The following is a 13,403-nucleotide window of genomic DNA, read 5'->3' on the forward strand; positions in this document are numbered from 1 at the left end:
AGGGCTAGTTCTCTACCTCATTTTCCAATCTAGAAAATGCAAATATTGCTGGCTCTTCTCACAGGATAGTTGTGCAGATGATAAGATAGGGTGGTTATCTCTCTTGAGCTGCACAGGTAAGAATGGTACTCTGGTCTTTTTGGCTCTGTTTGTTGCAGTGCAAGTGGTCACAGTCTCTGAATAGATGCACCCTGGGAATGGAGAGATGAAGCCTCACATTGGGGTAGTATTCTTCTTTGAAGGTGGATCTGCACTTGTGTTCCTTTCCCACTTTGTCTTCTCTATGTAGACAGTACAAAAGATAAACACACTAAATAACTTAAGAGTGTGTTTGTCATACACTGAAATCAATTCCTATCTATGCCTAAATCATTGTTTCTTTAGGAGTACCCATCTGTGATTTTATATCAAGTGAGCCATGTAGGAAAGGAATCAATAACTGAGCAGGAGCTAGGCGTGTACATTCATTTTGTGACAAATTGAAAATTGAACCAAACTGGCCCATTCAGTACAATTTTCATTTGTCATGAAACCAATGCCCATGGGACCCAAATGAGCTAAAAGGCCCATGAGCCATTCAGTCCATATAGGCCCCATTCGTTTTCATGATGAATGATCACAATGATAAAGGGGACTTGTAGCAGGGCAGAAGGGTGGGGCATATTTTTTCTTTAAATGATTTTAAAGGATAATGTGTAAAGATGCTCCTCCTAGCATCCACCTGGGTGCTTTCCAGACTAGCTGCTCAGCAGCAGCAAAATGCCTCTGGGCAAGTCATATTTGGGATGTAAACAGCAGGGGGAGCAGTCTCGCAGCAACTAACAACCTGAAAAAACAGCAGCTTTTTCACGCCCGATATGTGACGTGCTTGCTCTATATTGCAGCAATTAAATTCGCAACAAGGCATTGGAAATGTGAACGGCACCTTGCTGTCCATGTAGGGACTGCGGTATCATGACACAGGAAGTGTGGAAGCACACTTCTGAGATTTGTCCTGATGCCCATTGTAGGGGAAAGCGCCCTGGTGGCAGTTGCCATGTTTTTCCCCACAGTACCCTGGACTGATGCAACATCTGGGGCATTGTGGTGGTGGTGGGGAACGTGATGACTGCCAAGAGGGAATTACTGCCAAGTGGGTGGGGGGAAACATGATGACTGCCACTGGGAGAATTCTGAGACTTCCTCAACACTTCAGAACAATTTAAATAAAAGCAAGAAAGACTGTTGCTTTGACTTATTACAATGCAGAGCCCCCAGCCCCCCTCATGATGAAAATGAAGTGGGGATGAAAGTGGAAGGGATTAGCAGTTAACCCCTGCTAACTGGGCAAAGAGGTACCTTTTTAAGGTGATGATTGTCTTTATTGAGCAGGGGGAGAGTAGCTGGCCATATCCACCCGCAGCACAGTACCTCCAGTGACTGTTGCTGGTGTCTATCTTATGTTTTGTGTTTGTTGTTGTTGTTTTTAGATTGTAAGCCCTTTGAGGACAGGGAGCCATCTTATTTATTTATTATTTCTCTCTGTAAACCGCTTTGGAAACTTTGTTGAAAAGCGGTATATAAATTTTGTTGTTGTTGTTGTGACAAAACAAATACAAGTTTAATGAATCGATGAAAACAATGGGAGCTTAAACAATGAAAATGAATGGTATATAGAGCTGACAAAACATCTTGCACAATCCTAGTGGGAGCAATTCAAGTTTTTTTAAGAGACACGCTTTCTTACAAAGACAAAACATCTATGCAAAGATGCCTGCTACCTGAACTAATAGATCTTGCATTATAAAAAATCTCACAGCTAAGTAATTTTGATTTCCACCCAACTAGAGGAAAAGGATCCATGTAAACCAATTCATTTTGGTGTTTCCTTGGGCTCAGGGGAGCTCACTAATCAAGTAGCTGCTTTTGAAAGCACAAATATTTAAGTAGGATTAAATCTAATCTGCTTGACAGGAGCAAAATACTGAAAGGAGAGTGACCCGTAGCCAAGCATTATAAACAGCTAAAGTAGACAGAAAGGCAATCACTTTTCTTTACAGAAAAGATATGTTAGCTCTCTTTTAAAAAAGAAAAAAGAACTTGCTCCAAGTTGATTCTGAAATTCAGGGAGAAAATTCCTACCAGCCTCCTCTCTAGGGAAGCTCTCCATAACTGCTGGGACAGTTGGATGCTATTTTATCTGCCCATCTTGAATGTTTGAAGTGGCTGTTAGGTTGCATCTCTAAGGAAACCACCATGTTACCAGATGGTCACTCACTTTAAAGTAGAGATTACCAGAAGAAGTTCAAAAAAAGGTATTATGTCATTTGGGCTTTGCTGTGTCAATATCTCTTTTGCCTTTTTAGACTGTACTGCCTATTGCTTTGATTATTAGTACTCAATCCCACTCCAAACCCTCAACCATCTGCAGTGCAGATAGGTGGTACATCACTATGGGCTGCTGAGCATGAGATAGTAGGTCTGGTCACATGACCATCTTGGGGTTAGAGAGCTCTGGCCCCATTAGCAGCACACAAGCAGAACCTTTGGTCAGCAAACCCAGGAAACACATGCATAAGCCAGGCCCATTGTTTGAAATCAGGAGCTGATCGTCCCTCAAGGCCTCCATGGCTGCCTAGCGTGCTTTGCACTGTGAGCAGACCAGAAAGCCTCATTGCATCAGCAGCTGCCTTATTAGCCATGAAGGAGGCAGACTCAGCCCTGAGGAAGCTGCTCTAGGTACAGGACCATAAAGTGCACTTTGCAGAGTGGCACGTCCATGGATGGTAGCCCCTGTAGCCACAGCTCTCTATTGTTTTGAGGTCTGCTGGGTCCTGGTAGCTGGATGCAATATGCAAGTGGATCCACAAGACCAGAAAAGCGAGGTGGGGGGGCTCTCCTCTCCTCCTACCTTAATTAAGAGCAAGGTACAAACTCTGAGCTCGGGTCTGTCCCAGGGGCGGAGCCACCATTACACAAACAGGTTCAAAGAACCTGGGCTGCGCTATTCAGGGGCTGGGCCTCGCATCCCAGCCACACTCCCTGCATCTGACATCAGATGTGGGGGTGTAGTTTAGCTCACAAATGGGGCTGTGCAGCCCTGTTTGGGAGCAAAATCAGCCAGTGCTGCGTTTGCAGAGTGGCTGGGAGCTGCTTTCCCTGCCTTTTAAAGGCAGGGTGAGCTTCTATGGCCACCCTGCGAATGTGGCACTGGCCAATTTTGCTCCCAAATGGGACCGTGAGGCCCTGTTTGTGAGCTAAACTATGCCCCCACACCTGACGTCAGATGCAGGGGGTGTAGCTAACCTTCACTCACTGCGTCTGACGTCTGTGATGCAGGGGGCAGAGCTAGAGGGCCGTGGCAGTGGGTTGAACCCAGGCCTCTGCTGGCCTCCCCCCTCACCTGGGCTGTGGGGCTCCCTTAACAGACATGTATGCATACATACACACAATCTCCCATTCATGCTTGTGCCCCTTGCCACCCTACACCACTGCCAGCAATTCTCTCTCCCCCACGCCATTGTGCTGCACTCCATCTATATAAGAGTCTAGGCATCCTTTTCTTCCCAGAGATCTGACTCCAAAACCTCCCTCCTTTCTTGCACGGCCTTCTTCTCTTCCTAAAAAGAAGCCAGAAGTCCCAACTCCCCCTGCCACTCCCCCAGTACTCTGAAGTCATACCTCCACACCTCCTCCCAACCAAACAACCCCGGGCTTCAGAGTCAAGACATCCCACCTCTCAGGCAAATGTGGCTTGGTAAAGGCCACTGGGCAGGCTAGCATGGAAAGGGAATGGCCGGGGGAGCTGTGTTCCTAGACTTTGCAGCTGAGAAGCAGGTGAGAGTGTCTCCCCCACCTCACCTTGTGGGGAAAGAGAGCACTTAATTGGAGCCCCAGTGCCTGTCTTCAAAGGAGGTCACTTAGATGACAGTGCCTCAGAGCATATGTAGAAGGCATTGCTAAGCACCCTTTGGGAGGCACTGCCTGCACCCACAGATCTGCAAGGCTGCTTGGGGCTTGAGCCCCTGTACCTTTCTGCCCCCCAAAGTCACCTTCTTGCAAAGCTGCCTTGCATCCCTCCGCCTTCCTTAAGCCCAGCCATCATAGAGGAGAGGGCTGATGGGTTCCCTCCCAGCTGCCCTGGCAATGGCAGCATTTCTCCCCCTCAATGCTGCCACCTTGCTGCTGCCTTATTCTTACCCTGTAGAGGACAGACACGCAAGTCCTCCTCTCCGCCTTGCTCCTGTGGATGGTTCTGGGAAGGAACGCATGGCAGCCCCATTGCATTTTCCAGCCCGTAAAGTGTTTGCTTTCCAGCCAACATTCCAGCCTGCAGGTTCGAAAGGGCGAGGGGGCTGCTGAGCTTTCCTTTTCAGCTCCAGCCATGAAGACACAGAGTGGGGGGGAGCACAAGCTCCGCGGCGGCGGCAGCAGGGAGAAGGAAGAAGGCAGCAGCAAGGCCATGGCAAAGGGAGAGATACTCTGCCATGGCATTGGAAGGGGGAGAAAAGTCAGTGGCACAGAACAGGAGAAATGCCACAGCGGCCCATCCCCGGATTGCTCTACTGCTTGCTGTGCCCCTGCTCTCATTCTCAGTACCTTGGCACACAGCACACAAACTCCAGTGTGCACACCTTCTGCTGCTGCAGCCGCCCATCCCTCCAGGTAGCTCAGCGGGGGAGAGAGGATGGTACAGCTAATTCTGAGGCTGAGCATGGGCTGCCACCTGGGGAAGCAATGCACTGAGCATTAGTTGCAGCAACTCACGGGAGACAGGAGGAAGTGTGGGGCTGGAGGTAGTTGCCCTGCTTGCCCTGGTCAAAGGACAGCCCTGGCTGGGCTATGCTGCTTTGAGCAACCTGGGCTGGAGGGATTTTCATGAGTTTAGACAATCATGCAAACCAGGGTAGAATGTCTCCTACCCTGATTTTAATGATTGTGTGAACAGGCCTCGTGTGGATTGCAGGGAAATACATGATCTGAATCCTCATCCCCCAAATCTTGCCAGTACCAACTTAGTCTGTGCTTTTTACAGGTCATTCAGCTGACTAACTGAAAAGCCATTTGTCTCTTGGAAAACCACTATCTGCAAAGTGTTAGTAAACAGTTACAGCCATTAAGTCTCTGCACTGCCACACTGTCTAGTTTCCCCCCACCCACCCCAAAGCAAGTAATATCTAGTTGGTTCCCTTCAGCAGGTGGAATATGAGCCAAATATCATTTCTAACCTATTTCTTAGAGTCATAAGTAAACTTCACTTATTTTTCTTTATTTCATTCTTCTAGAATATCCGTACAAATAAGTTTACTATAGATCGTCACAGCGGTGTCCTTCGCATCAAAACAGGGATCACACTTGACTATGAAAAATCGAGAACTCATTTTGTTACTGTGGTGGCAAAGGTATATATTCTCTCAAATATACTTTCCCAACTAAATGTACAATTGTGCAAGGACAAGAAAGAGCACACTTGCAGGTGATAGAAACAGTGTAAGATCTAACAGGCCCAGAATAGCTTCTGACAGCTAATCTTTTCTCATCCCTGGATCTACGATACTTCTGTTAGTATATCAAAGCAGTTCTCAAGAAGCCTTGCTGAGATGCCTGCTGGGGTTTACAGTGAAGTACTGTACTGAGTATCCTGTAGGGGTTTTTTTTTGCCATGAAGGGCTGGAGAAACAGTTTATGGCAGCCAGACATATATAGGCGTGCTTTTCCATGGGATGTGTAAATCTTTGTATATCTTTTGGTGGTGGTGGGTGTACACTGTACAGTGTACACTGTAGCATGGAGGTCAACTTCTTCATATATGAAGAAAATGAACATATGAAGATGACTTATATTGAATCAGTCCTACAGTCCATTCATCTCAATGGTTCATTCAACCAATAATGACTACTGGGATGGGCAAAATTTCTCCAAAGTGCCAGACTGAGGTTCTTTCCAGCATTTCTATCTGAAGGCTTTTTCAGAGGAGATGCCATAATGTAAACCTGGGACCTGCTGTATGTAAAGCATGAGTTATGCCTCTAGATTATTGGACCCTAGCCACACAGAAAGGGGTCTGGGGGACTGAAAATGTAATTTTTCACATAGTCTCACTCCTTCATGCATGCTCAGGCTCTATAAAGTTAGTGCCACCTATTAGTAAACTTCATATAACCACCTTGGGACTGTTTTAATGAAAGGTGGTATACAAATTTAACAATAAAATAAATAAATACAATAAATATATGCATTCAGGCATGGCTAGCGTATTACACACACAAAACCCCTAGGTATTTAATATTAATCCACATTTGCATGTAATGCCAAATGAGTTGAATGGGGCAGAGGTTGGAATTCATGTATATCCGAACATTTCACGGCAAAAGCAACCTGTGGTTTCCCTTGCCAAACTCCAATCTGAACCTTCAGTTTGTAGTTTGTAATGAGTTTTGCTGCTCCAACCTGAGGTTTGAAGTCGGCAGTGTTACGTCTGAATGCAGACACCACAACCATTGTGGTTTTTATGCTGTTTCTACAACTAAAATCATAGAGAGGGCAGCCCAGACCTGCCCAGGAATGCACCCACTCTATGCCTGCCACACATTTTGCTGGCCATCTCTCCAAGCACTCGCCACACCCCGTCTCTGTGTTCCTCAAGCCATTGCCCAGCAACAGAGATGCCACATTGACCCATCCCAAGCTTCTAAGCCTGTCAAAGTGAGAAGTCACTTTGGGGGATGTCTGCTTCCCACTCTGTCTCTGGTTCCCCCCTTTGGCAACCAAAAAGAAAGAGGACAGGATGGCAAGATGGGCACTATGTGTTGGGCTATGGTGGGACAAATGTCTGCAAAGGTTCAGTTTCGGCTATCCGCAGTTTGTTATTACATGCAAAAGCGGTCTTAGAGTAAGAATTTTTTCTATCCCTCAAAACATTTGAAAAACAACTGTTTTCTGTACAGGTGAAATTGTGTCTAAAACTTTTTATCATATCTTAATTAAAATTGCTAGAGGCCAGATTAATTTACTTTATAGGCTGTATTTTATCTGAAGGCCACTGGCTCCCAGCAGATCTAGATCTCAAGTGCATACCCAATGGGCTTGGATGTGCATACAGCCTATGGAACCTGCACTGTGTCATATATGTGCCTTGCACCCATATCCACTGCATTCACAGTGAGGGAGGCACAGTGTCAGTGGAATAGGTTGCATTTGTACTGTTGCTGCAGCACCAGTGATGGATTGCCCTAGGGCACACTAGGGTTTAAATGAAGGGGAACAATTGTTTAATTTGCTTTCAGTCATGCATATTGAAAGCTAGCATGTCAAAGTAAAGAGTAGGTTAGAACTTGATCTCTCTTTTTTGGTGTAGAGTGAGTTTTTATATGAGGGAGCTTTCAATCTTGTGATCCCCTTCCCCAGTGTTAAGTTGTATAGTCCAGAAAAGGCTGTTTCTTGTTGCAGAGAAATTACTTATCCTCTATAAATAATTGAACAGGAAGCAACTTTAACTGAGAAGCAAGAGTTTGACATTTATTACTAATTCTACAGAGGCTATGAAAACAATAAACAGGCGATGAGGCTGTTCTCATGAACAGCCAAGACCAGGCTAGGGCAGCTAAGCCCAGGCTTGGCTGCCTGTGGAAACTGCTGGGAGGTGCGCGCCTCCTGGTGGCAAACCTGGCTCCGAAGCCAGGCTCCGAAATGAGGTTAAGGGAGCAGGTGCTCCCTTAACCCCATTTCAATGACTGTGTGTCAGCACCAGCTGCTTTCAGGTGGTGCTGAAACACTGATGGGTGCCCCCCCCCGTCGCTGGGGGGATCCCCATAATGCACTGCACACTCACACAGTGCATTGTGGGGTTTTCGGGGGCCAGGATGACGTGTCCAAACCCACACACTTCCGTGCTGCCTAGGGCAGCAGTGGATTGCCTGGGTGCGCAATTTGCATGCCCGGCAATGACACCAGGATCATCTGTGGAGAAAGTAAGCTTTCCAAGGCTTCCTCCCTGCCTGGCCAGCTGCCCTCACCTTTGAGCGTAAGAAAGGCCTCTAACATTCTCTTGGGGGGGGGGGATCCTCTCAGTTTGAATTAAAGGCAACAAGTAAGGAGCAGACAAACAAACCATGACTCTACCCCAAGCCAGTACATAGAGACGTTGACACAGAGAAGCATGCCCCATACAAAGAACTGGGACAAAGTCTATGGCAAAATCCCAACATTTCTAAACTTGTTTTTCAGTTGTTAGATGATGTTCTGTCTGACTTTGTGTGTAGGTGCAGGCTATTCTCTTTGACTGAAATGTTTTGACATTTCTAAACTTGTTTTTCAGTTGGTAGATGATGTTCTGTCTGACTTTGTCTGTAGGAGGAGGCTATTCTCTTTGACTGGATAGTGGGGTGAAAGTATGACTCTTTAGCTTTGTAGATTTGTAACCTATTCTGACTATGTACCCTCCAGGAGTGGCTGTATTATACATCTCAAGAGATAGTCATGCCGCTGTCCTGGCTCTTTCTTTCTTAGCTGAAGGTTTAACCACAGGATCTGCTGCTTTTGCAGATTAGCTCCCAGGTTCAAATTACTGCTCGGCATCAGCCATGAAGCTCACTGAATGCTGAAAATCTCCTTCTGATACACACACCAAATTGTCTCTTCTAATTACCTTTGTTGTGCTGCAGCTCAAGCAGGATTCGATTCTCCCATGGTCTCTAGAGGTGGTTTACATATGCTGACTACCAAACAACTCCTGGCTTTGAGTTCTGATACCTTTGATTATATCATCACAAGGGAGTTTGAAGTAATTCTCCCTTATTACACTACCAAGCATAGTGCCTTATTACCATTGTGTTAAGACCTGTGTTTAAGGATTCTGGGTACTCAGCCTCTAGATAACCTAGCCCCTACCAAGAACAGAATTTTCTGACTTAGTCTCCCGGCTGAACAGCAACTGAACAAGCCCTGAATGAGTGGAGAAGAATGTATGGCGTTAAAGGACTGCAGTTATACAGGGAAATTCAAAGTACATGGTTTTGTAAACTGAGAAGGAATCTGGACAACAGGTTTCATTATAATGACCTTGGAACTGTTTTGCATCCTAGGATGGTGGCGGCAAGCTCCGTGGTAACAACAAGGTCTTCTCGGCCACAACCACTGTCACTATCAATGTAGAAGATGTTCAGGACACACCTCCAATGTTTGTCGGCACTCCCTACTATGGATATGTCTATGAGGATACTCTGTCAGTGAGTATGAGCACTTATATCCTGCCAAAAATAAACCAATTCTGCAAGAAGGAACTCAAAATTTAGTAACTGGGATCCAAAAAGGTCTGTATATGCATGCAGACTATTTCTGAGCACACATGAAGAGACTACTGGTTTTCTCTTCTGACAATGGGCCATTTCTACTTCATAGAATTCTATTTCAGAAGGTCCCCTGACCTTTAGAGACAGCTTTTTAGGATAACCCTCCACTCCTATCATACCACATTACCAGAAAGCAGTTGAAAGATATCATAAAGAAACATCAAAGTGAAGTATCAATCAAATGGGGTAATGGTTGATAAATCAGTCCAGTTAATTGAGGAAGCTGGAAAGTCCCGACCCTTTACACATGATAGATAACATATGAGCCTTTGGATCTCTGTCTAATGTTCAAAATCAATAATGCCGAGTTAATTAAATTGGATTATAGTTATACTACATTCACACAGGGTTTTCCAAGGAGGAGATAGGTTGAGAAGAGGGAGCAACAAGAAGGGAGGAGAAGACATTGGCAAGTTGAAGTGAACTGAGGAAAGGAAGGGTGATATGAGTCAGAAAGGGCTTGAATAAAAAACATGGCACTCAGATCTACTGCTGCTGCTATTTATATACCACTCTTCAACCAAAGTTCTCAAAGCAGTTTACATAGAAAAATACATAAATAAAATGGTCCCCTGTCCCCAAAGAGCTCCCAATCTAAAAAGAAACATAAAGGCAGATACTAGCAACAGCCACTGGAGGGATGCTGTGCTGGGGCTGGATAGGGCCAGTTGCTCCCCCACAGCCCACTAAATATCAGAGAATCACCACTTTAAAAGGTGTCTCTTTGCTCAGTTAGCAGGGATAACACAACGCAAGAGATAGAACTGAAGCACGATTAGACACACAACCTTTTCCATAGCCATTTCACTCTGCCAAATGGTAGGGTCAGCCCTGCTTAATGTCCTAATAATCCAGCAGCACAATGTAGTACATCCAACTCAAGTGCTGACCTCTGCAGAGCTCCAAGTTCAACTTGCAACATATGAGATTTGGTTAATTTCTGGTTTAGCTTCTAGGACTACAACCCGATATAAAATTATCCAGAGATGAAGCCCACTCATGGTTTATCTCTGTGATGTGGTGGCTTGCTTTTCAGCTCATATTTACAGGCGCTTCCTCCTCCACCTTAAGTCCTGTTCTATAGTTATTTCAGTATCTGGTGCTCCATTTCACTGCATATATTCTTGGACTCTGCTCAGTCAGGGGGCAGGCGAGAATGATTTCTGGGAATATTGGAGGTGTTTTTCATACACTTTGTAATCCTTGGCAATAAAAGGTGCTATAAAACTGTGAAACATAATAATTTACCTTGTGCTGCTATTAACCAATGATCTGGAAATGCCCATAATTATTAAATATGTTGGTTTTTTATGGAACCCACTGTGGAAATCAAGGATAATTAAGCATTAATTACCTTCACTCTGAGCCCCCTAACCAAAAATATGATCACATTATAATGATGGAAATACTTGTATCTTTCCTAACTCAGTCATGTCAGAAAACGCCACACAGTAAAATGCGCTTTCCAGGTTTAGTATTATTTACACTTCCAGCTGTTGTCCCTGAAAACTTGCAAATGGGGGTGCTTTTTCAGAGTTAACATTTTTTGGCTTTCTTTTTTACTACATCACTTTCAGAGGTTTCTTCTAATCGCACTTTTCACATTTTTGCATATTTTCTTCAAAGCTATTCAAATGACTATGGAAGAGATGGTGTGTGTGGAAGAAGGGACATATTCACTTGTTACATACTGGGGACAACTCTCAGCATGAAACAAATTTTTGTGCACCCCACCCACTTACTGTAGGAAGATAATGAAAGATGATATTTCTTTGGATGTGATATTTTAAATAATGTGTAGAAAGGTGGGATATAAATGTAATATATATAGGGTGGTTTAGGTGGGAAAGCCCCCTTGGGAGTTCTGGGCTCGCCTGCGAGCCCAGTGGTTCCCACGACCACTGGAAAGCGGGCTAAGCTCCCTTAGCTCACTTTCCAGTGATCATGGGAACAGCTTCAAGCTTTAACCATGAATTACATACCACGGGCCAGACCCTGGTTTCCACACTTGGTACACCTGCCTCTAAATGTAAAATCACATTAGGCGCACAACAAGGCAATTGAAATAAGCTTCTCAAAAACTTGTTTTGGTTTGTTTCTAAGGCTGCAAAATTGGAGTATAAGGCTTAATGGAAGAGCTCCTGAAACTCTAGACCACAGTTTCCATCTTTTAATCAGCAAATTATGGACAGTCCGGCCATTCATCCATATCAGTAGGGCAAAATGAAGAAAGCATCAACAATATATTTTGACTGTAGGTTATAAATCACCATAGGACCCAAATCATGGCGGGGAAAAGACACTCAGACTCTGTCACATATAGAGGTACTTGGCTTGGGCAGCCAGTATGTATGAAAACAAAATGTGGTGATCCTTTAAAAAAGTGGTGTATTGTAGTAAATCAAACAAAGACAAAATAGAAGGATCTTAAAACCAACAGATCAAATCCCTTCAGAATGAAGCCTGAGCCTGTGCTTAGCAAGGCTGGCAAAAGTCTCTGTTCCATCTTGTCCCTGTTTCTCTTTCACTGCTTGGCCACATGTGGAGTAAAGTTGCTGGATTAGGTTGGCTTAGATGGCTATGTTGCAACAGTTTGACTTCACTTTACTACTTATACAGAACCTTCCCCCCCACCTTTTCTCTCCAGGGTTCTGAGGTAATAACAGTTGTTGCAATTGATGGAGACCGAGGGAAACCAAATGACATTCATTACTATCTTATGAATGGTAAGTGGACTGAACTGGCATGAAATCCTAGAGCAATGACAAAGCCATCTCTGGCATTGAATTAATAGATGCTATGATTATGATTTAACGTAGCTGAGGAAACCTGTTTGAAAAAAAAAGAATCTTCATAAGTCTGTAGCCTCTACCCTCTCAATGTAAAGTAGACTTTCCTAAAGAGGTGTAAGTAGTTTCGGGGAGAGACACAGGTTTCTCCCTTATTACTTTTTGGGGATACTTTTTGATGTGTGACTCAACTGGGTCAGAATGTATGTCCCTCCCCCTCTTTCAGTGCATTGCAACTGGTTGTAAGTGTAGTCTTCATAGAACCAATCCAAGCCACTAGCTAGGCTTGTCAAGGCCCTGAGACACAGGAGCAGAGCTTAGGAGCCTGACCAATCAGAGGGTGAAGCCTAGTGGGATGGGGCAAAAGATGGTATGTAGCCAAACAAAGGAAGAGCTTGCCTGTGGTTGATGCTTCACAGTCAAGTCTGATTGACATGCAGTGGTGGGGCAGAACAAATCACAAAAGCTCTCAAGCCAACAAGAAAAGCCTGCTTAATTCGCTCTCAAATTTAATTGCAAAAACTTGAACTGATTCATTGAAAACAGCCGGCTTGGCTGGCTGGCTGGCTGCCTCAATAAATCAATCTTGAATCACTCAAATTGATTTGAATGATTCGACTGACATTTTGAGACAAATTTTTTGGGGGGAAACGGACCTCAAAATGGGGCTCTTTTCCAGGGAGAACAGGTCGGCCAATTGGGATCAGATGATAGGCCAGCCCTCTGCTCCAGACTTAGTGTATCAGCCCGCTTCAGAGGATTGGTCTACAGAGGCGTAACTAGGTAAAACGGTGCCCGGGGCAAGCACTGAAATGGCGCCCCCCCCCCCACTGTGCCCCCCGCCGCCGCCCCCCCCAACATACTACATTATACTTAGGTTTTTCCTCACAAGCGCCCGCCGCCGCCGCCACCAAGCCAGGCCACTGACTGGCTGCCAGGCGCCAGCAAAGCAATGGGGGGGGCGCAGGAGGCTCAGAAGGGACCGCTCATGGGGAAGGGGGCACCGACGCGCTCCCTTGACTGCTGCAGCGTTGCTGCACTGAGCAGGAAACATTTGTATTAACAAAAATTTTTTAAAAATTTTTAAAAATTTTGGTCATGGCGGCGCCCCCCATGTGACCAGAAAAGATGGCACCCGGGGCACGTGCCCCCCCTGCCCCCCCTATAGTTACGCCTCTGTTGGTCTATCCAGGTAGACCAGTCCTCCAAGGCAGGCAGATGTGGGAAGTCCAGAGCAGAGGGCTGGTCTACCCACCAGTCCCAATTGGTAAACTAGCTCTCCTGT

General features: G+C 45.3%; 1 protein-coding gene and 1 long non-coding RNA gene across 3 annotated transcripts in view; one reads left to right on the forward strand and one right to left on the reverse strand.

The window, feature by feature from the left end:
• The window catches only part of LOC128352254 (uncharacterized), a 66,790-nt gene that overhangs the window by 33,916 nt on the left and 19,471 nt on the right, over positions 1-13,403 (reverse strand). The gene's annotated exons all lie outside the window — the stretch shown is intronic.
• The window catches only part of CDHR1 (cadherin related family member 1), an 85,200-nt gene that overhangs the window by 16,856 nt on the left and 54,941 nt on the right, over positions 1-13,403 (forward strand). For both annotated transcript variants that reach the window (XM_053312674.1, XM_053312673.1), the window contains 3 exons: positions 5,265-5,381; positions 9,063-9,206; positions 11,977-12,055. In XM_053312674.1, coding sequence (XP_053168649.1) covers positions 5,265-5,381; positions 9,063-9,206; positions 11,977-12,055 — 340 coding nt within the window. The remainder of the gene's footprint in view (positions 1-5,264; positions 5,382-9,062; positions 9,207-11,976; positions 12,056-13,403) is intronic.

Source organism: Hemicordylus capensis, chromosome 3, assembly GCF_027244095.1.
Source record: "Hemicordylus capensis ecotype Gifberg chromosome 3, rHemCap1.1.pri, whole genome shotgun sequence".
NCBI lineage: Eukaryota > Metazoa > Chordata > Lepidosauria > Squamata > Cordylidae > Hemicordylus > Hemicordylus capensis.